Source organism: Polyodon spathula, chromosome 19 (assembly GCF_017654505.1).
Source record: "Polyodon spathula isolate WHYD16114869_AA chromosome 19, ASM1765450v1, whole genome shotgun sequence".
In the NCBI taxonomy this organism is placed as follows: Eukaryota; Metazoa; Chordata; class Actinopteri; order Acipenseriformes; family Polyodontidae; genus Polyodon; species Polyodon spathula.
In genome coordinates this window covers 29831162-29848922 of record NC_054552.1, presented here as the reverse complement: position 1 = coordinate 29848922, position 17761 = coordinate 29831162, and the positions used below count along the sequence as shown (strand labels likewise).

The following is a 17761-nucleotide window of genomic DNA, read 5'->3' as shown; positions in this document are numbered from 1 at the left end:
ACCCAGTTTACATATACACTCCCGAACCCAGAACATCATTCAAACACTGTACCTACTGTAGTCTCCATTACTTGAACAATCTTGATAGACACTGATAGCACAATACTGTCACAGTATCTTCAATATTTACGCTTTCTGGATATTCTTAACATGCTAGGAATACAAGTATAACAACGTAACCCCTCTATTTGTTCGTAGTTCCCATTCCATTGCTTTAAAAAAAAACAATGCACATTTACATTAGTTTAGGCTCAGCCACAAGAAAACAAAAACATATATTTTTTTTTCTTTTTCTTTTTTGTTTTGTTCAAAAATCTCATCTCGAAAAAGTCTGTCTTTGTTAGAAATTTCCTTTTCTAAAATATATCGTACTGTGGTCCTTTTAAAAAAAAAAAAAAAAAAATTGTAAAAATAAATTAGGTAGTTAAAAAACAGTCAAGCTTGTTCATGATGTCCTTGTTGATCCATTATTATTATTGCTGACTCTTCAAAAGCTGGGGTCATTTTTTTCAAGCCACAGTTCAGCCAGCTGCTGTGTTGACCCATGCGATGAGGCTTTGGATCCCAAGCACATTTTATACTGTTTTGGATCAAGATTGGGGTCACATATGACCGCATGGTGAACATGCACAATACCAATGTCCGTGCTCCTAAATATTTTAATGCCCGATTGGACAAATTTGTTAAAAAGGTCCACATCTTCTAAACCCCATCCCTGGATGCCGACGTCAAAGCCTCCGGCCTGAACTAGGTCACCTTTATAAACACAGGTAATGCCAAACCCATAGTGCCTCCACAAACCAGTTTTGAGAGTGAAAACGTAATGGCTGTCACTTTGGACTTTTCCAGCATAGACAACCTTTGGATCGTACTGGCTAAATATGATTGGGAAATAGGACTGCTCTCCTAATATTGTATTGCTTCTACATCTTTTCATGAAGTCTGCTGTAAACAAAAGGTCTACATCACAGTAGAAAAGCAAAGAATCGTTAGAAAAACGGGAAGAGCCAACTTCCAGAGCCAGGGCCCTGGAAAAGGGACCAGACACTGACTTGATCTCCATGTCAGCCTTTGGATACTTCATATGATAGTCTCTCATCAACTCGACCTGTTTCATCTTTTCGGTATTGTTGTCTGTGCTGAAAAGCAGAAGCAGCAATTTGACATTCTGATTCGGGATAAGGCAAGTTTTCTCAAAGTTCGCCATGAATCTGACAAATATTTCGTAACGCCCTGAAAGCGGGACCAAAATGTTGATTTTTGTCTCTTTGGGCTCTTTGTACCGTGCGTTCGTGCCGCCAAGTTTGAAAGGAACCAACATCTTCAAGGAGTTGGAGAGGAATGACAAGGAGCCGAAGTCTTGGTTGATTCTGCTGGCCAATTCTCTGGCATCTAGCTCCTCCTCTTCTTTAAACTGGATCTTGCTGAAGGTCTGCTGCAGGTAGGCATGTCTCCTCACCGGGACAGTCATTGCCTTTCCCTTGTGCTTTTTGTAGAGCAGGAGCAGATCCAAGATGTACTCGGCTCCGTACATAGGGTTGACTCGGCGGTAGCCATACTGGATCTCTTTGAAGTCAATAACCCTTCCCCTGGTCTTGGCGTTGGCATTGATCATTTCCATAACCTGCATGACAATGTCGTCCAAGGCAATCTTCTGAGAGGCGTCCATTCCTCTCCGGGGAGGCTGCCCATCTGCTGCTGAATAAATGTACTTCCCAGTCAGGAACTCCCACTCTAGAATGTCCTCGCGCTGGTGGGGGTGGAAGCGCATGAAGGAGGGTGGGATTCCCAGCTGCAGGTCATCCTTGTGGACCTCTGTGTTGCTGTATTTGCTCATCTGGACAATTTCGCGGTGTAGCTGGATGGTGCGATGGCGAAGCTCGGAGATCTTGCGGCTCAGCATGTAGCTGTGAAGACGGTACTGGTAGGGCGGGTTCTTGTTCGGGTGCAGAGTCATGGCTCGGTGGATCTTGCTGTTGTGCAGGTCTCGGATGTAGCCTTTCTTGTTGGGTTCGTAGTTTTCATAGAACAACTGCTGCATCTGAAAGAACATACAACAACAAATTGCTTGTTAAGGAGATCATAAAACCTGTTTAAAAAATAAACAAATAAATTTGAAATCCGGGATCTAAACCTACAGTGAAATCACATCTTGAAAGGGGACACTTTTAGACTTTCTGTGATTGGGGTTCATACTGATTTTATGGAATATGAATAGATCTTTGTCTGTTATACATCTCTATTATCCATAACAGCTCTTCCTGTATGACTGTTCAAAGAAGCAGATTCTACAAAATAATAACAGTTATGACCATTTAAAACTTGTCCCTGATATTTCCACTGTGACAATATTACCTTACATGTGCAAATAAAAGATTCATGCCAAGTACTTTTATTGCAGAAAACAGTTCTCTCTTGAATTTTAAAATTAAATGACTTACATGTTTAACAGGCTATAATTCTTAATTGTTATTGAAAACATGTGTGCATTCAAAACAAAACAAGCCCATTTTTGAGCTGCCTCCTTCCATGATACAGAACTTTTCTACAAATTGACATTGGACCGACGAGCAATAATTAGAACTAGTTGTTAGTTTTAAATCAGGTAGCAATGATCCAGTCCAAAATATACTACTGTAAAATACCCCCCTCCTTCCAAAACAAGATGTACAGCAGTGTCCATTTAAAACACCTCAAAGAAAAATAAAAACATCTAAAAAAGGAACTATCCACAGCACACGGCATTCCAGAGACAGAAGTCTCTTACAGCTGGACGTGCAATTATTAGATTAGATTAGAAATTTGCATGCATCAAAATTACCTACAGCAGACACTGGTTAAAAACCCCTCATAGTGAATAAAGCCCCTCAATACTGTCAATTCTAATGATTTTAAGGAACACATCCTTCGGGAACAGTGTTGTGAAAGGCCACACATTGGGGAAGAGCAGGCCTTTGTTGGTCAGTGTTTACTCAAAAACCTGTCAACGCTGTAAAAACCAAATGTTGAGAGTCGTTCGGGACCAAATGTTTAAACTGTGCTACAGCTGCTACAGCCTCTTTTGGCAGGAGCTGAATACCTTGCAGAGAACTGAAAAAAATGTGTTTTATGCTGTTCGTTTCTAATGAAGAAATGATTTGTGAAAGATGGTTAGATGGAGGATGCTAATTCAAAAAGGCAGCTTGGACTGTAACCTTATTCTAGTCCCAAAGGAATCTCTCACAAGTCCCAATTTAAAAAAAAAAAAAAAAAAAAAAAAAGGAAAACAAAACCAGCACTTAGAAAATGACAGCCAATGTTGTACAGAAACAGGGGCTATGCGAGTGCTTCACTAACACTCTTTTATAAATAAGAATAGTGTGCTTTACAAACTGCACAACCACCACAGGGTCTGGATGACGTCTAACTTGGCAACATTTTCACATTTAGTATGTGACGCCCATGCTAATCAATTTGAAAGAGTAACTTTTATATAAATATACTTAATGTAATAAACTTAATGTATGTGGACAATAGCCTATGTTTCTAGTTCAAGCAAATTAAAATGGACTGCTTGCAGTAGGTCATCATTTTGTCTGCCAGTCTATTGTCTAACTTAAGTCAGCTTGAGTTATATAATGAAATTTCTCCTCACACCTGTTTTTTAACAGCTGCATTAACACAAGGGTCAAATTAATAAAACAAGCACCAAATCAGACAACTTGAACACAAAGTATCTACAGTAAAGATCTAGCTGGTTCATTACTGTGGACACAATACAGAACTGTGAAAAAAAGACCTCCTCCCCACCCTTTCTACATTTACTACAGTATGTGACAATACGAGGAAACTATTCTGCAATTTTTGGTCTATACAAACTATGCAGATTACTAACCAAAAGCAGTAAAAAGGCACACTTTATTCAGTACTGTATCTGTTTATAAACGTTGATTGACAAGACCAGGGGTGCCCAATCCTGGTCCTGGAAGGCCGGTGTCCTCCTGGCTTTTGTTCAAACTGTCCCCTAACTTACTTAATTGAACCAATCAAGCATTTATTAGAAGCTTAATTGGTCCAATTAAGCAATTTAGTTTACAATTGGAACAAAAACCAGCCCTCCATGACCAGGATTGGGCACCCCTGGACTAGACCATGCCAAAATCCAATTTTCCACGGGCTAGCACTCCAGTATCATGCTAAACAGTCCAGTAGGCTAAAAAGCACATTGTCAATTTAAAACCAAGCCAAAAAGCAAGTTCAGAAGGTTCCCATGGAAGCTGCAGTCCAGCTGTGAACAGCTGCCTGGGCAGGAGCAGGGTGTTTACTGCATGTTCATAGAGATTGCATTATTAGTCCTACAATAATTGCCTGCCCTTTCGAATCCCATCTTATTCATTATAACAATTTGTTTTACAGTCATTAACTTGGCTGCACTATTACAGCCTGCTTTCATCTAATGACCCTAGGTATGCAATTTTAAAAAGAAGGCTTAAATGGACTGTACAGGACAGCTATTTGTTTCCACCAATTAGGCGATACCAGCAGCCCCCTGGCTGTTGTACAGGTTGGCCACACTCTCCAGAACATCAGTGGCCCATGCTGAGCACATTTTAGTGCTGAAGCTTTTTTATTATCGCCAACAACTTTGTGTAGAAACCTGCCCAACCTCTAAAGGGCTAAACCCCATTCTTGAGCTCCTCGAATTAAAGTAGAAACCTGGAAATGCTCTGTTCTCAGAAAAGCTTCTGCCCTCATGGCTGTTACAACAAAAACACACTGGGGAGGAAAACATTTGGGAACAAACTTGGGAGGGACTACTTTACTTGCTGGTATGTTTTGTAGAAAAATCGGCACATCAATTGCACCTTACTTTCGTTTTTTCTTTTGACACTTGGCGCGCACACACACACACACACACACACACACACACACACACACACACACACACACACACACACACACACACACACACACACACACACACACACACACACACACACACACACACACACACACACACACAGATTGCCCAAGGTCAAGCTGAGCAGCTCAAAAGGGGTTATTCACTACAGAAAATGCCCAAACACTGAGCTATACTGTAACACAAATAAATAGGGACCTGTAATGGATGGGTTCCATTAGTGTTTAGATAAGATTGTCCAAAGCACAACTGCATAAACAAACAGAAAGACTTCATGTGCTAAGATAACAGGCCAGGGGAAAGAGATTTGCTCAATTAATGGTTGGGTCTGTTTAATGTTACTTACACAGGCGTTTCAAGCAGAGAATTTTACTTGGGAAACCTTTAATTAAACTGCCAGTACTTTGCTCTGCAACCGACTACAGAAACAGCCAGATAATTACAGCACAGCAACATTCTCAGCTATTTCATGTTTTTAAATACTATGGGAGCATCAAAACTAAGCCTGTAAATATTCTAAAAATTTTAACATTTTTTTGTATGCAATCGTTGATCATTTAAACTGCCATATACATTTTTTATAAATTAGTAGTAGACTTGAACCACTTAAACATTTACAGCCTCATATTAACAAAATGTCATCCTAAAATTCTTCAGGTAAGTTTTTTACTTCATAGACCAATTTGGAAGCTTGCCTAACAGTACAGTACACAGCACATTCCTTCAAGAGGCATCTAATGTGCAACTTCACCACCATTCCTGTAGCACCTGTAAGCAATATGTTTACACAAAGTGGAAAACCATTACTTCTTACCTCTGCTACTGTTGCTTGTTAATGCAACTCTGATATGGCCTTGTCATTCAATGAAACACAGTATAATTAACACAAAAAGGAGTAATACACTCTTGCCTTATTGTAACTGTATATAGGCAGAGCATTGTGTCTGTCTTGTTAAAACACAAAAGGACAGTGCAGTTCATCAGCATTAAAAGCACTGTTTAGAGTGCTTTCAATTACAAACACAACAGCACCGCTGCAGTACGAACAGCACTCTGGAAAGCTGGAGTTCAAAGATTTCACAACAAGTTTGTGCAAGTAGATTTTTTTACTTTATGTGCCACAAATGGATGTCAGAGCTGATAAGTTGTACTGTATAATGCCATCAAATCATGCTGCTGGTGCCGCTCAAGCCAATCTGTTAATGGAGATAACATCCCCTATTGGCTGTTAGACCAACACTGTACAAGCATGCCTGTGTGCAAATTCCAGCTTAACTCCTCTATCCAATCACTGATGAAAGACAAAACAAGATATCAACTCATTTGAATAGCATGCAGCTTTGAATCAAAGTGTAGTCCAGGATATTTGACAAAGATAAAAGGGCAGGATATTAAAATAATCTTAAAAGGAAACAAGCCAGTTTTAAAATAATATGCCTGTTATTGTTATGCAGTATCCCATAAAACTTGTAGTATGTTTAACAGAATACTTTAGACCAGTGGTCATCAAAGTGGTGCCTGCGAAGCCAGGCCATCGTGCCCGTGGCAGCTGTTCTTAAATTATGGGTTGTGAACACATTTCTAGCGGGTTGTAGCATGGGAACACATTTTCCAACAAAAGCATCACAGCAGTCTATTTATCCTCTTGTTTTAGTTTATTCATGGTTATCTGTGTAAACATGCCATTTAAAAATATTTTCATTGCGTATTTTATATAAATTATTTAAAAGAATAAGCGTAGCACGCACAATTACTGCCTGAGACTGGGTCTTATCAGAGTCAGCCAAGAATAACTCCCACTAAATATATATATATATATATATATTATATATATATATATATATATATATATATATATATATATATATATATATATATATATATATATACATACATATATATATATATATATATATATATATATATATATATATATATATATATATATATATATATATATATATATATATATATATATATATTTCATTACACACACATACACGCACACACTGTATGTCACGGGAAGGCAGTGTTTAAGATAAGAACCTATGCAATAGTCAGCGTGCCTGCAAACAGCCAAGTAAGATCAATGTATGCCTATGCCCAAATTACTTTGAGGTCCACTGCTTTAGACACATCTAGTATCACAGCTGCTAAACAAAATGTAGTATTCAGTATGATGCTGCTCCACTGGGAAAACAATTAACTATTGGGGAATATATTGTAATATTGTATTGAATGTACACTGAATTCAATTTTCGCTCTTGTGCTGAATGAAGCCTAACTATTGTTGGATGATTAAATTTGTTGATGTGCATATAAAAAAAAATAAACATCCTAACCTAGAACAAATAAATATGTATTTTAAACGTTACAGCAGTGAGTTTTAGGGGCAATGAGGAGACTAACTATGGTAGAATCAAGTCCTTTTGGATCATTCACTTGATACTTTTGTACCCGAGGCTCAATGTGTAAAACGGATTTACGAAGTCCATGGTTTTAATAAAACTTCCAAGCTCCAGCAAAAATCTGGTCTTTATCTGTGTCCCACTGCAGGGTAGCGAGAGTGCACAGGTGAATGATGTTACCTTTTTATCAAGTCAAGAAAGCAAGTCTGTTAAATAAGATTAACAATACAACTTGAAATGGAAAAACCAATATCAAATTATTACTGTGTGTGTGTGTGTGTGTGTGTGTGTGTGTGTGTGCGCGCAGCAGTAGTAAAACGACCTCACTACAGTAATCTTTCTGTGATGTCAAAGCATGAGGATTTTAATACATTTGATTAACAGGAGTAAGCCTCAATGATTTTAAAAGCAATAAAGCCGGCATAGTAGACCAATGTGAAGCGTATTAAATCAGCAGTTAATTAGCTTTTTATGACGTCCATTCGGTTCATTTTATGTTCAATAATCACAATAAGGTTGGTCCAAGGGTGGGATTTGTGCAAAACACTGAAATCTACAGCTTTATTGTTTCATTTACATGAATGTTTCATTTGAAAAGTAAATATTGCTTGGTAAAAGCTGTTGTAGTACAGTATGGAAGCAACACATGGAAAGAAAGGTTCTTTAGTTGATCTCATTATTGCACGTGTTACATGGTTTCATTTGTTGTTTTATTTTTCTATGTGCTTATTTTTTAGTTATGGCAGATAAGCTGCTCACACAAAAACACATTTTTTGCTAAAATATCAGCGGACAACTGAAAAATATGTGCCCATTTATATGCGGCAAAGTGATTATCTTAATCCATACAATGACTGGTTATTCCCCAAACTGAATCAACCTGTGCAGTGTTGTTATTGTAAGCAGCAGGATTACTGTAAACTTGACCAATTAACCCACTTTATCCTGGCTGATGTTGGTTTCACAGTAACAAAAGGCAAGGCTCAGAAACACGAATGGGAGTCACTTCTTCAGGAGGTGCTGCAAATTTAAACTAGTAAAAACTCAACCAAATCATCACATAAGAGAGAGATCTTCTGGAAAACCTTTTTGGTATGCCAAACATAAACCCACTGGATATGATAAATTAGCCTAAAAGCTCTGTGAAAGGAAACAGCAAGAGCACTAAAAAACAAACAAAGCTGTGCTGAACAGAACACACAATTTCTCCATGCATCGTTCCTCAAACAGCACTGAGAATAATTAAGCTCCAGTGAAAGTAACACCTAGCACTGTTCCTGTGGAGCTAATGCATCAGATCCAGCAGCTCATGTTGACAAAGATTTATTAACCATAAATACAGCAGCATACAAACTGGGACTTAATTAACAGTAGAAGATGGATGCAATCACGCAAGTGAAAACTAAAACTCGGTTTCCAAAAGAAAACGTTGATTTGTATTGAAAGGAAGTGATAAATGACATTCCTAAACAAATGGCTGTATAACCACGAGCCCAGTGTTTCCTCAGAGCAAAGACAAGGCCAGTTTACTCACAGGGTGGGAAGTACTGTTACAGGGCACTCGATTTCTCATTTAACGGTGAAGTACCATGTCCTTTCCAACATGATAATAACACTAAAACTACATATTAAAAATTCACTGTACGTCATGCTAAACACTTTAAATATGGCAGTCGATGTCAAGACTGTTGCTACTGACACACAACCCAAACCTGCTGACATCTCAATTTGCACTCCGCTGCACTTTGCAGTTCAAACCATTCTTACAGGTGAAACTGTCAGACTGGAGCACTATCTAACATAACATGGTACAACAGGTAATCCAAACAAATACCAGATTTTGAGAAACGTCCTTAGTTCGGAAGTAAAGGTATTTTCAGCTGCTGGAATGCTGCGCATGACAAGAAACAACACCAGCAACCTAATTAAATAACCTTCTAATGTACTGGAATTGAACGCACACAGACTCTACAGAAAGGCAGCTAATAAGATACCTCTAGTTAAAGTGTGAAGATATACACACACAGAGAATGAGTTGTAAAATAATGAAACAAGTTTAAGTCCTTCCATTTGGCAAAATTATGCTGCTAGCAATCATTACTATGACAGAAACAGAAGCAGCTGGCCAGACACCTATGCATTTTTTTCCTGCTGAAATGATCTAAAATAAGACTTGTAATATCAAAAAACCAGCCACAGCATGACGAGGCTGTCCTGCTTTTGACAATCCAGCCTTGGCAAAGGAGCTGTGACAGTCTAATTGGGACAGTAAATCTAACTGGCTGTGAAACCACAACTTTGGATAATATGAAGCCCGATGGAAACAGCGTTTGCATCAGACTGTCAAATAGCCGAACGTTTAGTCAGCTGCCAATAAAAAGTGAAATAAAAAGTTCAATCTACAGTTTAGACTTCCTACCTCTTAGACACATTTGCAAACATGTCTTAGCAAGCAAAGCTATTTATATTCAAGGTAAGCCATGAGGGAACATAGAACACCATAATATGAATTGGCTCCTTTGCTGATGTACAAAGATTTAACGGTTGTGAAGGCTTTGTCATAATAAAAGATTGTAGGCTAGAATGTGCCAAGTAAACATCTTATAGTATCATGGTTGTAAATACTCCAACATCAGCTGCAGCTGCTCATAGTCCCTTTGAGGTAGTGTGTGCATGCTGAAATCACATCAACATACTGGAAACTAAAAGGACTTCTATAGTTTAAACTGTACAAGATTCAGTATCAATAATTGTGCTACCTCTGTGCTATTCATACAGCACGTCCCTCTATCAGTTCTTCATTCTGCTATTAGAAATTAAAAGAAAAACAGGAAACCTAATTCGTTGTGCTCCAGCAATACAGTTTTTTTATCTTTTGGGGGAATCACTTCTGCAAAGACAATTTGCAATGTTGGAGAATCCATTCATCCTTTGAACCAAGCATATACAGAATCTTCATCCTTCAAATTCAATTTCATGTATCAGATGTATTCATTTTCCTAAGGGTGGGGCGGTGTGCGGGTGTACATCTGAACCAAATTACTGCAATAAGCATCTCGACCTTGAGCTAATTTAAACACTCAGATTCATGCCACATAATGACTGGATAATTCATCTTTTTTGTATTATCATTCACATTGGGTTTCCATATTAAAAGCACTGAAAACGGAAACCTGTGGAAATATAAACAGCAGCTGTAACTGGTACTGTAGCCTTGGTAAATGCACAACTAGGATTGGCTTTTGCTACTACACTGAACTGGCCTGATCCCACTCCTTCAAGGTACAACCAATTGTCCTAGGCACACGAATGCTGAGAATGCCACACACTAAAATCCAGTGTTCCAGTTCTTTGTGTGAAGCTACAATGCTCTTCATAATGGAGAACATGGAATCTATATGTTCAGTTTTTACAGGTGAACACATGTGTGCAGCTCATTTTAACGAGTGAAGTCAGTCATTTTCACTGTGCTCAATCGGCTCAGAATGACAGTAGCAATAACTTCCTCCAAAGCTGCCTATATCCTTAGTTCTAACAGCAGCTGGGTGGTACAAAGCCACAGACTTTCTGAAAGCTTGACCTCTAACAAGTATATCAAATTCCAGCCTTTCCAACCATCAGAGAACACGAGAGAAAAAACAACAAGTGAAAAGGTAGGGAATACAATAAAGATGGCAGGACAGACAGACTAGAGGATGGATAGGGTTTAATACCAACAGCATAATAAACAGGGACGATAATGAATGCAGGTCACACCTGTGCAACAAGAAGGCTGAGCTTCCTGTGACAGTGGGTGCTCAGTAGAATCAAACAGACAAAACTCAAAATGTGTGCCTTTGCCAAAGTGTCTTCCCAGGTCTTTCTGCTCCACTCTCTGTCTAAAAATAAAAAGCAGGACAGCAGGGCATGCCCAGGCTGGAAACAGGAAGAGAATCAGCAGCAGCCTCGCAGCAGGTCTTTAAAAGCATCCAATAACGCTGTATCCACAAAATCAAATATTGCTGTTAAGCCAAACGTGGAGGAATACTGTCAGAACAATGTATTGGGCTTTTTTTTTTTTTCACCCCTTGCCGAGAGATTTCTAAAAACCCCTCCTCACTAAATGATCACGCTATTTCAGCACTAATTTCTGAAACCAATGAGAGGGACTCAAGGGGAAAAAAAATGGTTCCTGCAATAATTTTAATTGACTTTCTCATTTCTTTAGGCTCATAAAAAAAAAATAATATATATATATATATACACACACACACATATATATATATATATATATATATATATATATATATATATATATATATATATATATATATATATATATATACACACACACACACATTATATATATATATATATATATATATATATATATATATATACACACACACACACACACACACACACACACACATCACCACAATCTCCAACATACACATTATAAAAATGTCCATTTCCCAAAAAGTAAAAGTAGATCTACAATTAAACTAAAAAAGCCTTCACATTGAATTAGGACTACAGACAAAATGATTAAACTGTCGATTTCAATACACAAGCATGATGTGTCAATCTGCTAATGTTGTCGGATATAAAATATGTACAAAAAAGTTTTCACAATCTTATCTATTGTAAATATTAAATGTAACATTTACTGTTTGATTAAGTTCGATTTAAACTGATCACTTGGCAGCAGGCAAAATGGTGTAACCACAGGGCAAATATAAGAACATAAGAACATAAGAAAGTTTACAAACGAGAGGAGGCCATTCGGTCCATCTTGCTCGTTTGGTTGTTAGTAGCTTATTGATCCCAAAATCTCATCAAGCAGCTTCTTGAAGGATCCCAGGGTGTCAGCTTCAACAACATTACTGGGGAGTTGATTCCAGACCCTCACAATTCTCTGTGTAAAAAAGTGTCTCCTATTTTCTGTTCTGAATGCCCCTTTTTCTAGGCTCCATTTGTGACCCCTGGTCCTTGTTTCTTTTTTCAGGCTGAAAAAGTCCCTTGGGTCGACACTGTCAATACCTTTTAGAATTTTGAATGCTTGAATCAGGTCGCCACGTAGTCTTCTTTGTTCAAGACTGAACAGATTCAATTCTTTTAGCCTGTCTGCATATGACATGCCTTTTAAGCCCGGAATAATTCTGGTCGCTCTTCTTTGCACTCTTTCTAGAGCAGCAATATCTTTTTTATAGCGAGGTGACCAGAACTGCACACAATATTCAAGATTCGGTCTTACTAGTGCATTGTACAGTTTTAACATTACTTCCCTTGATTTAAATTCAACATAATTATGTTTACAGCACGACCAGGGGGTTAGTTACTCGTTAGGGTCCCTCTGAGGGTTCAAAACGTCCGTAACCAGAGGAAGAGTGGTCCATTGCCGGAAAAAGCTGAACATTTAGAATGGCTAAAAAAAATAAAGAAAACTAATGTTATTGGAGTCCTTTCAATGGCAATGGTAATTATGCCTATGTGGTGAGGAAAGGCACACACTTGAGGGACCCTGGTATCCCAAAGAGCTGGGAATTAGATGCCATAGGGGCACTCCACCCAAGAAAAGAGAATGAACCACAGGAGCAGAGATACAGTGTGGTCCAAATCTCCTTAAGGATGTTTATTGATAAACCTGACTTACTGAAAGTGAGACAAGGAGGGGAAAAAACTAAACAAAACACAGCGTCCATTTAAATCTAAGCCTGTAATAATCTTTGCATAGCTGGAGAAAACCATGCTGAAATTTGAGGCTCCATTTTTTAGTATTTGGTTTTTTTACAATATTTTATTACTTTAGTTCCACCTTGAAGGATAACTGAAATTATAGGGATGGGAGCATGTTCTATAGCAAACTCCCCAGCTGTTGCTATTTGTTGCCTTTAATTGTTAAAATTGCAGATTACTGCACTGGGCAGCATGCTCACGTTCCAGCCTGCTCTAGTCCGTGCCAAGGAAGCCCTACAGTCTGAAACAGACTGGAAAAAAATGATCCTTTGCACAAATGTAATTAAAAACAGGAAAACGATTTTATTTTTATCTTCAAATCAAAATCTCAGTTTTCTTCAATTAAAGGTACCACGAGAAAGCTGGTTAAAATGGCTGATGTTCTTAAAACTCTCAACATGTATTAAAGTCAGAATGGAAACTTTGGGTAAAGCAATAAAACATGCATGTATTCTTTATTTAATCCACATGTTTCGTTGAACCCAGGATCCTGCTGTTAAGATTTTTTTTTTTAAAGCTCCTGGTTGTAAAGCAATCTGCTACTCAACCACAGAAATACAGTCGATACAGAAAGCATTGGAAATCATTTGGGCACGCTCACATTAAAACGTCTTCATTTGTCTCGAAGAGTAAGTCGAGGCATGTCTTTAGACTGGAGTTCAAAAGGAATTTGGGGTGATTTATGTGCAGCTTCCTTTTTTGTAGTTTCTCAATGAAAAAGGTCAAGAATTTGAGGTTTGAAAGTTTCAGACTGAACCTAAAAAGTGCTGAACACTACAGGAATTTCAAACAAGTACTTCTTAACTGGTTTATACTCCTTGTCACTTTCAAGACAAGGCTCACCGTCTTTGGTGGTTTAACTGCTACTGTATACATCCTGTATTTCCTTCTCTCCTTATCCAAGACCATCAGTGCTGGTTGGTTACAAAAACATTGTCACATATCACCTCCTCCCCCCCTTTGCCCCCAGCACTCCACACTGAAATCATACTACAACTGCCCTCCAGGCTAGAAAAGATTATACAATATATAGCAGTTGTTGATACAGCAATAGGGGAATTAAATGTTTCAGGTGTGCACAAAATCTTGGTTATGTTTTTCTTACAGCTATCGGCACAAATCAGCCAGTTAACATTCATGCTGTACACAGAGGACTTTGATTGCAGCATGACTTCTGTCAGATCAGCAAAGCAGCCAGAAAGAGACAGCTTACAAGAGGCTCTATGCTGTTGCGTGACTTTAAAACAGCTGTTATTCCTAGGAAGAGTGGGTGGCAAGACACTGTCCTTCGTTATCCTTCACCTCCTTTGGTCTCAGCCTTTGGTCTCTGTGCGGACGTTCTAGTCTATGTTGCAAAAAAACACCACCATATTAAAATGAGCACAATTAAAAATAGAATGCAAGCTGAACAAACTGTAGTCCTATTGCTGAGTGCATTATGATTGCCTTGTTTGTCTATTGGTGTTACTTTGCCACATACTTGCTTTATTAAAGACGCTTTACTGTAAAACAGAAGTGCAAAATGTACAGATCAGTAAAAAACGAGACCCCTCAGTAGGGCTATCCTTCATACATATTTGTTACCAGGTTTAGAAACACTCAATTCAGAAGCAGCATACTGGCACTTGGCAGGCATTGTTTTCCGCCATTTGTAAGACAGTGCTCCCATAATTCCTTACTGACATGAGACAAACAACACCCCAAATAATAAGCACTTCAGGTTAACAAGCGCTGTGGAGGCAGTCTCGCTGTAGATGATTTACTGTTTAACCTCTCCGGGACTCAAGATAATCACTGTTTAATGAGTTGCAAACATTGGTAACTTGTACAAATCCCTTCACTGCAAGGAATGAATGGGAACTCAAAAGAAACTTCTTGACAAATAGCTTTAAGACATCATATGCTTCCTATTTCACCATTAAAATCCGGAAAAAAAAAAAAAATATATTAGGATGAAGTACATTTCTTTATTGCCTGGAAATTGACTTTGTAGAAGTATGAAATAAGTCAGAACTGTTTATAACATGGCTTCTATTGCTTTAGAACGGACGAGTGATTCATGAAGATAAATGCTATCTACCCTGGGACTCAGTTTGGTTCTCTATGAGAATATTGGCGCTATTCATCAATAAATCCCCCCCATAAAAGTTTCAAATGAATCAACTGCAATAAACCAAATAGTCTGCCATCACAAAGGCCAATTGTGACGGCTGAAACCAAGCCAAACTGATATTTATAATTTTATATATTACGGGGTAAATGACAAGACGAGAAAGAGATAAGTTAAGAGAAAACAACCTACCTAAAATTACAGAAGGTCCAAGTGAAAACTAACTCGGTTTGTTAACAGTTAATTCATTTTGTGAGCACTCAGTAAGTGGTAATGGGATTAAACATGCTGCCTCTCAGGGTAAATGTTTAAAACAATAAAATAAAATAAAAATTTCCCTGTCGCCTATTTGCAGGGCTTTTCAGTAATGATCTCCCCCACTGCTGGAGTGCCTTAATGAACATCAAGAGATATTTTCCTCCCCACTGAAGTGTAATGGTTTCAGTTTATCCACCTTCACTCGTGGCAGTAATACACTGAGCAGAACGAAATTACTCACGCTGTGCCCAGTCACTGTTAGGAAATGTGATTAGCAGCACTAACATCATTCAATGTTGTTCTTTTTTTCCTTCTAAAGATTTGCAATATATTTTTTTTCTGCAAGCAGCTTGGAGGTAATTATTCAGAATTAAGAATTGTGTGACTTTGGACTCTGAGTGGCTCACCTGGTAGAAGCACAGCCACGTGGTGCGCAGGGCAAGTCATGCAGCGCAGGTTCACATCCTGGCTGTGCGAAGTAAGCTGGTCTTCGCTGCTGACTCCGAAGGGAGCAATACATTGGCCCAGGCGCTCCTGTGGGTTAGGGAAGTAAAACCAGCAGGGACTGTTTCTCCTCATCACTCTACAGCGAACCCTGCTAGCCAGGCACCCAGCGACACCTGCAGGGCTGGCCTTCATCCTCCAGAGGCCAGTAGTTCGCCGACATCTGATCTCAAGTCCCTGCGTGAAAAAAGTCGCTGCTCTCCTGAGCCATGTGGGTAATTGCTGCGGTGAGTAGGTAAGCGATTGGGCATTCCAAATTGGAAGAATATCAGGAAGAAAATGACAATGGGAAACACTAAAATATATTAAATACTTTTTTTTTTTTTTAATAATTGTATGACTAACTGTAAGATCTATGATTGTACTGCAATACATTTTTAAAAGCAGTTGTTATGAAATTGGGTTCTTTAACCCCAGTCACGCTTTCCACTGAAGTGGTGCAGGGCTTGAGGTAATTTAAACAGATCTTTTAAGATCTAAACAGAACCTTTATGAAATCCGGTTTGGGTATTTTCATTTTAGTGGGGATAAACACTTGGAATTCACTGGAGTTTTGGATTACATAAAGAAAAGTTGTTCTTCATTTTTTTTTACGATAATCGTTATTATAAGATAAATTCCCCAGGTGAAGAGAAACCCCCTGAAGAGAAAAGTGCTCTATGGATTAGCCACAGTAGAATGGCACACGGTCAGCCTCTGTATTTAAACTTTGAATACATTCAGCGTGCTGATCAGATCATTTAATTTAGAACTTTACAATATTATTAACAACTGAATCTGCAGGTTTTGTGTTTTGCTGTAGCTCAAAACCAAGACATTTCTTTGATTGAGCGCACTCGTTCCTTACTCGCTGGGGGACTCCTGTTATTCAAACCATTAGTTACAACTTCACAGCAGACTGTTACCTGTTTATTAGGATCAAATCAGTGCCACCTCTGCATTTCCTCCCAAACCAATTCGTTATTGTAGCTTGCAGGTAAAAGGCACAGACTGAAACTGAAATAAAAATATGACAGATTGGGCAAATGCATGGTTCTGTTAAACTCCAAGATTCATTTAATATTTTAAACTGAAGGGATAGAGCCCCTATTGAATTGTAAATGGCAGTATTCAAAGAAATCCAGGATGTATGCAAGGTACAAACAACAATGCCAATTCCTTTTCCTAATAAAAACTCCTTGAATATTTGGGAATTTAACCAGGGTTGCATTTCACAGCGAGCAGAAGACGTGGTTTTACAAGACATTTTATTGTAGTTTTAAAAATATATATCTCAGATGGTAAAGTGCTCTGCCAATAGGCCACATGTGAAAGGAAGATGACCCCAGGCACTCTCGAGAGGTTCTTCTGATGTAGAGCCATCAAGGTACGGGGTTCTTCAAGATCAAAGCCCCAGCCAGGGATCCATCAACACATGACAGAACTATTTAAGAGTCTCATTAAGTCCCACTGTTGAAGTATACTCACAACACCAGCCTATTAATCATATAATAGCCAGTTATTGGTACACTGCATTAAAACTGTTGGCCATTGTTACTTGTGTAAGAAATAAACTCTTTGTGCTCTACTGCCTTCAACACATTGCAGCAACCAGCCTGCTACAATGCCCATGTCTTTTTTATATATATATATTTTAATACTACATTAGTCAGACTTGCAATGTATTAACATTACATTTCATTTAATGTCCTCCCAGCCGATGCATATGTATCAGCCCCTAATTTTGTGTCATCTACACATTTTACAAGCGAGCCACTATTAAATCTAGTAAACACAGAATATTTATGTTTTACCAATAAAAAAAAAAAACAATCTTCCCAGACTGCTAATTAAAGAATAAACAGGTGACTCAGATCCAAGTTA

General features: G+C 38.4%; 1 protein-coding gene across 1 annotated transcript in view; it reads right to left on the bottom strand.

Annotated features, from left to right (window-relative positions):
• Positions 1 to 402: 402 nt before the first annotated feature.
• The window catches only part of LOC121294908 (chondroitin sulfate synthase 1-like), a 39610-nt gene continuing 22251 nt past the window's right edge, over positions 403 to 17761 (bottom strand). Inside the window, exon 3 of the mRNA XM_041219096.1 lies at positions 403 to 2041. Coding sequence (XP_041075030.1) covers positions 488 to 2041 — 1554 coding nt within the window. The 3' untranslated portion in view covers positions 403 to 487. The remainder of the gene's footprint in view (positions 2042 to 17761) is intronic.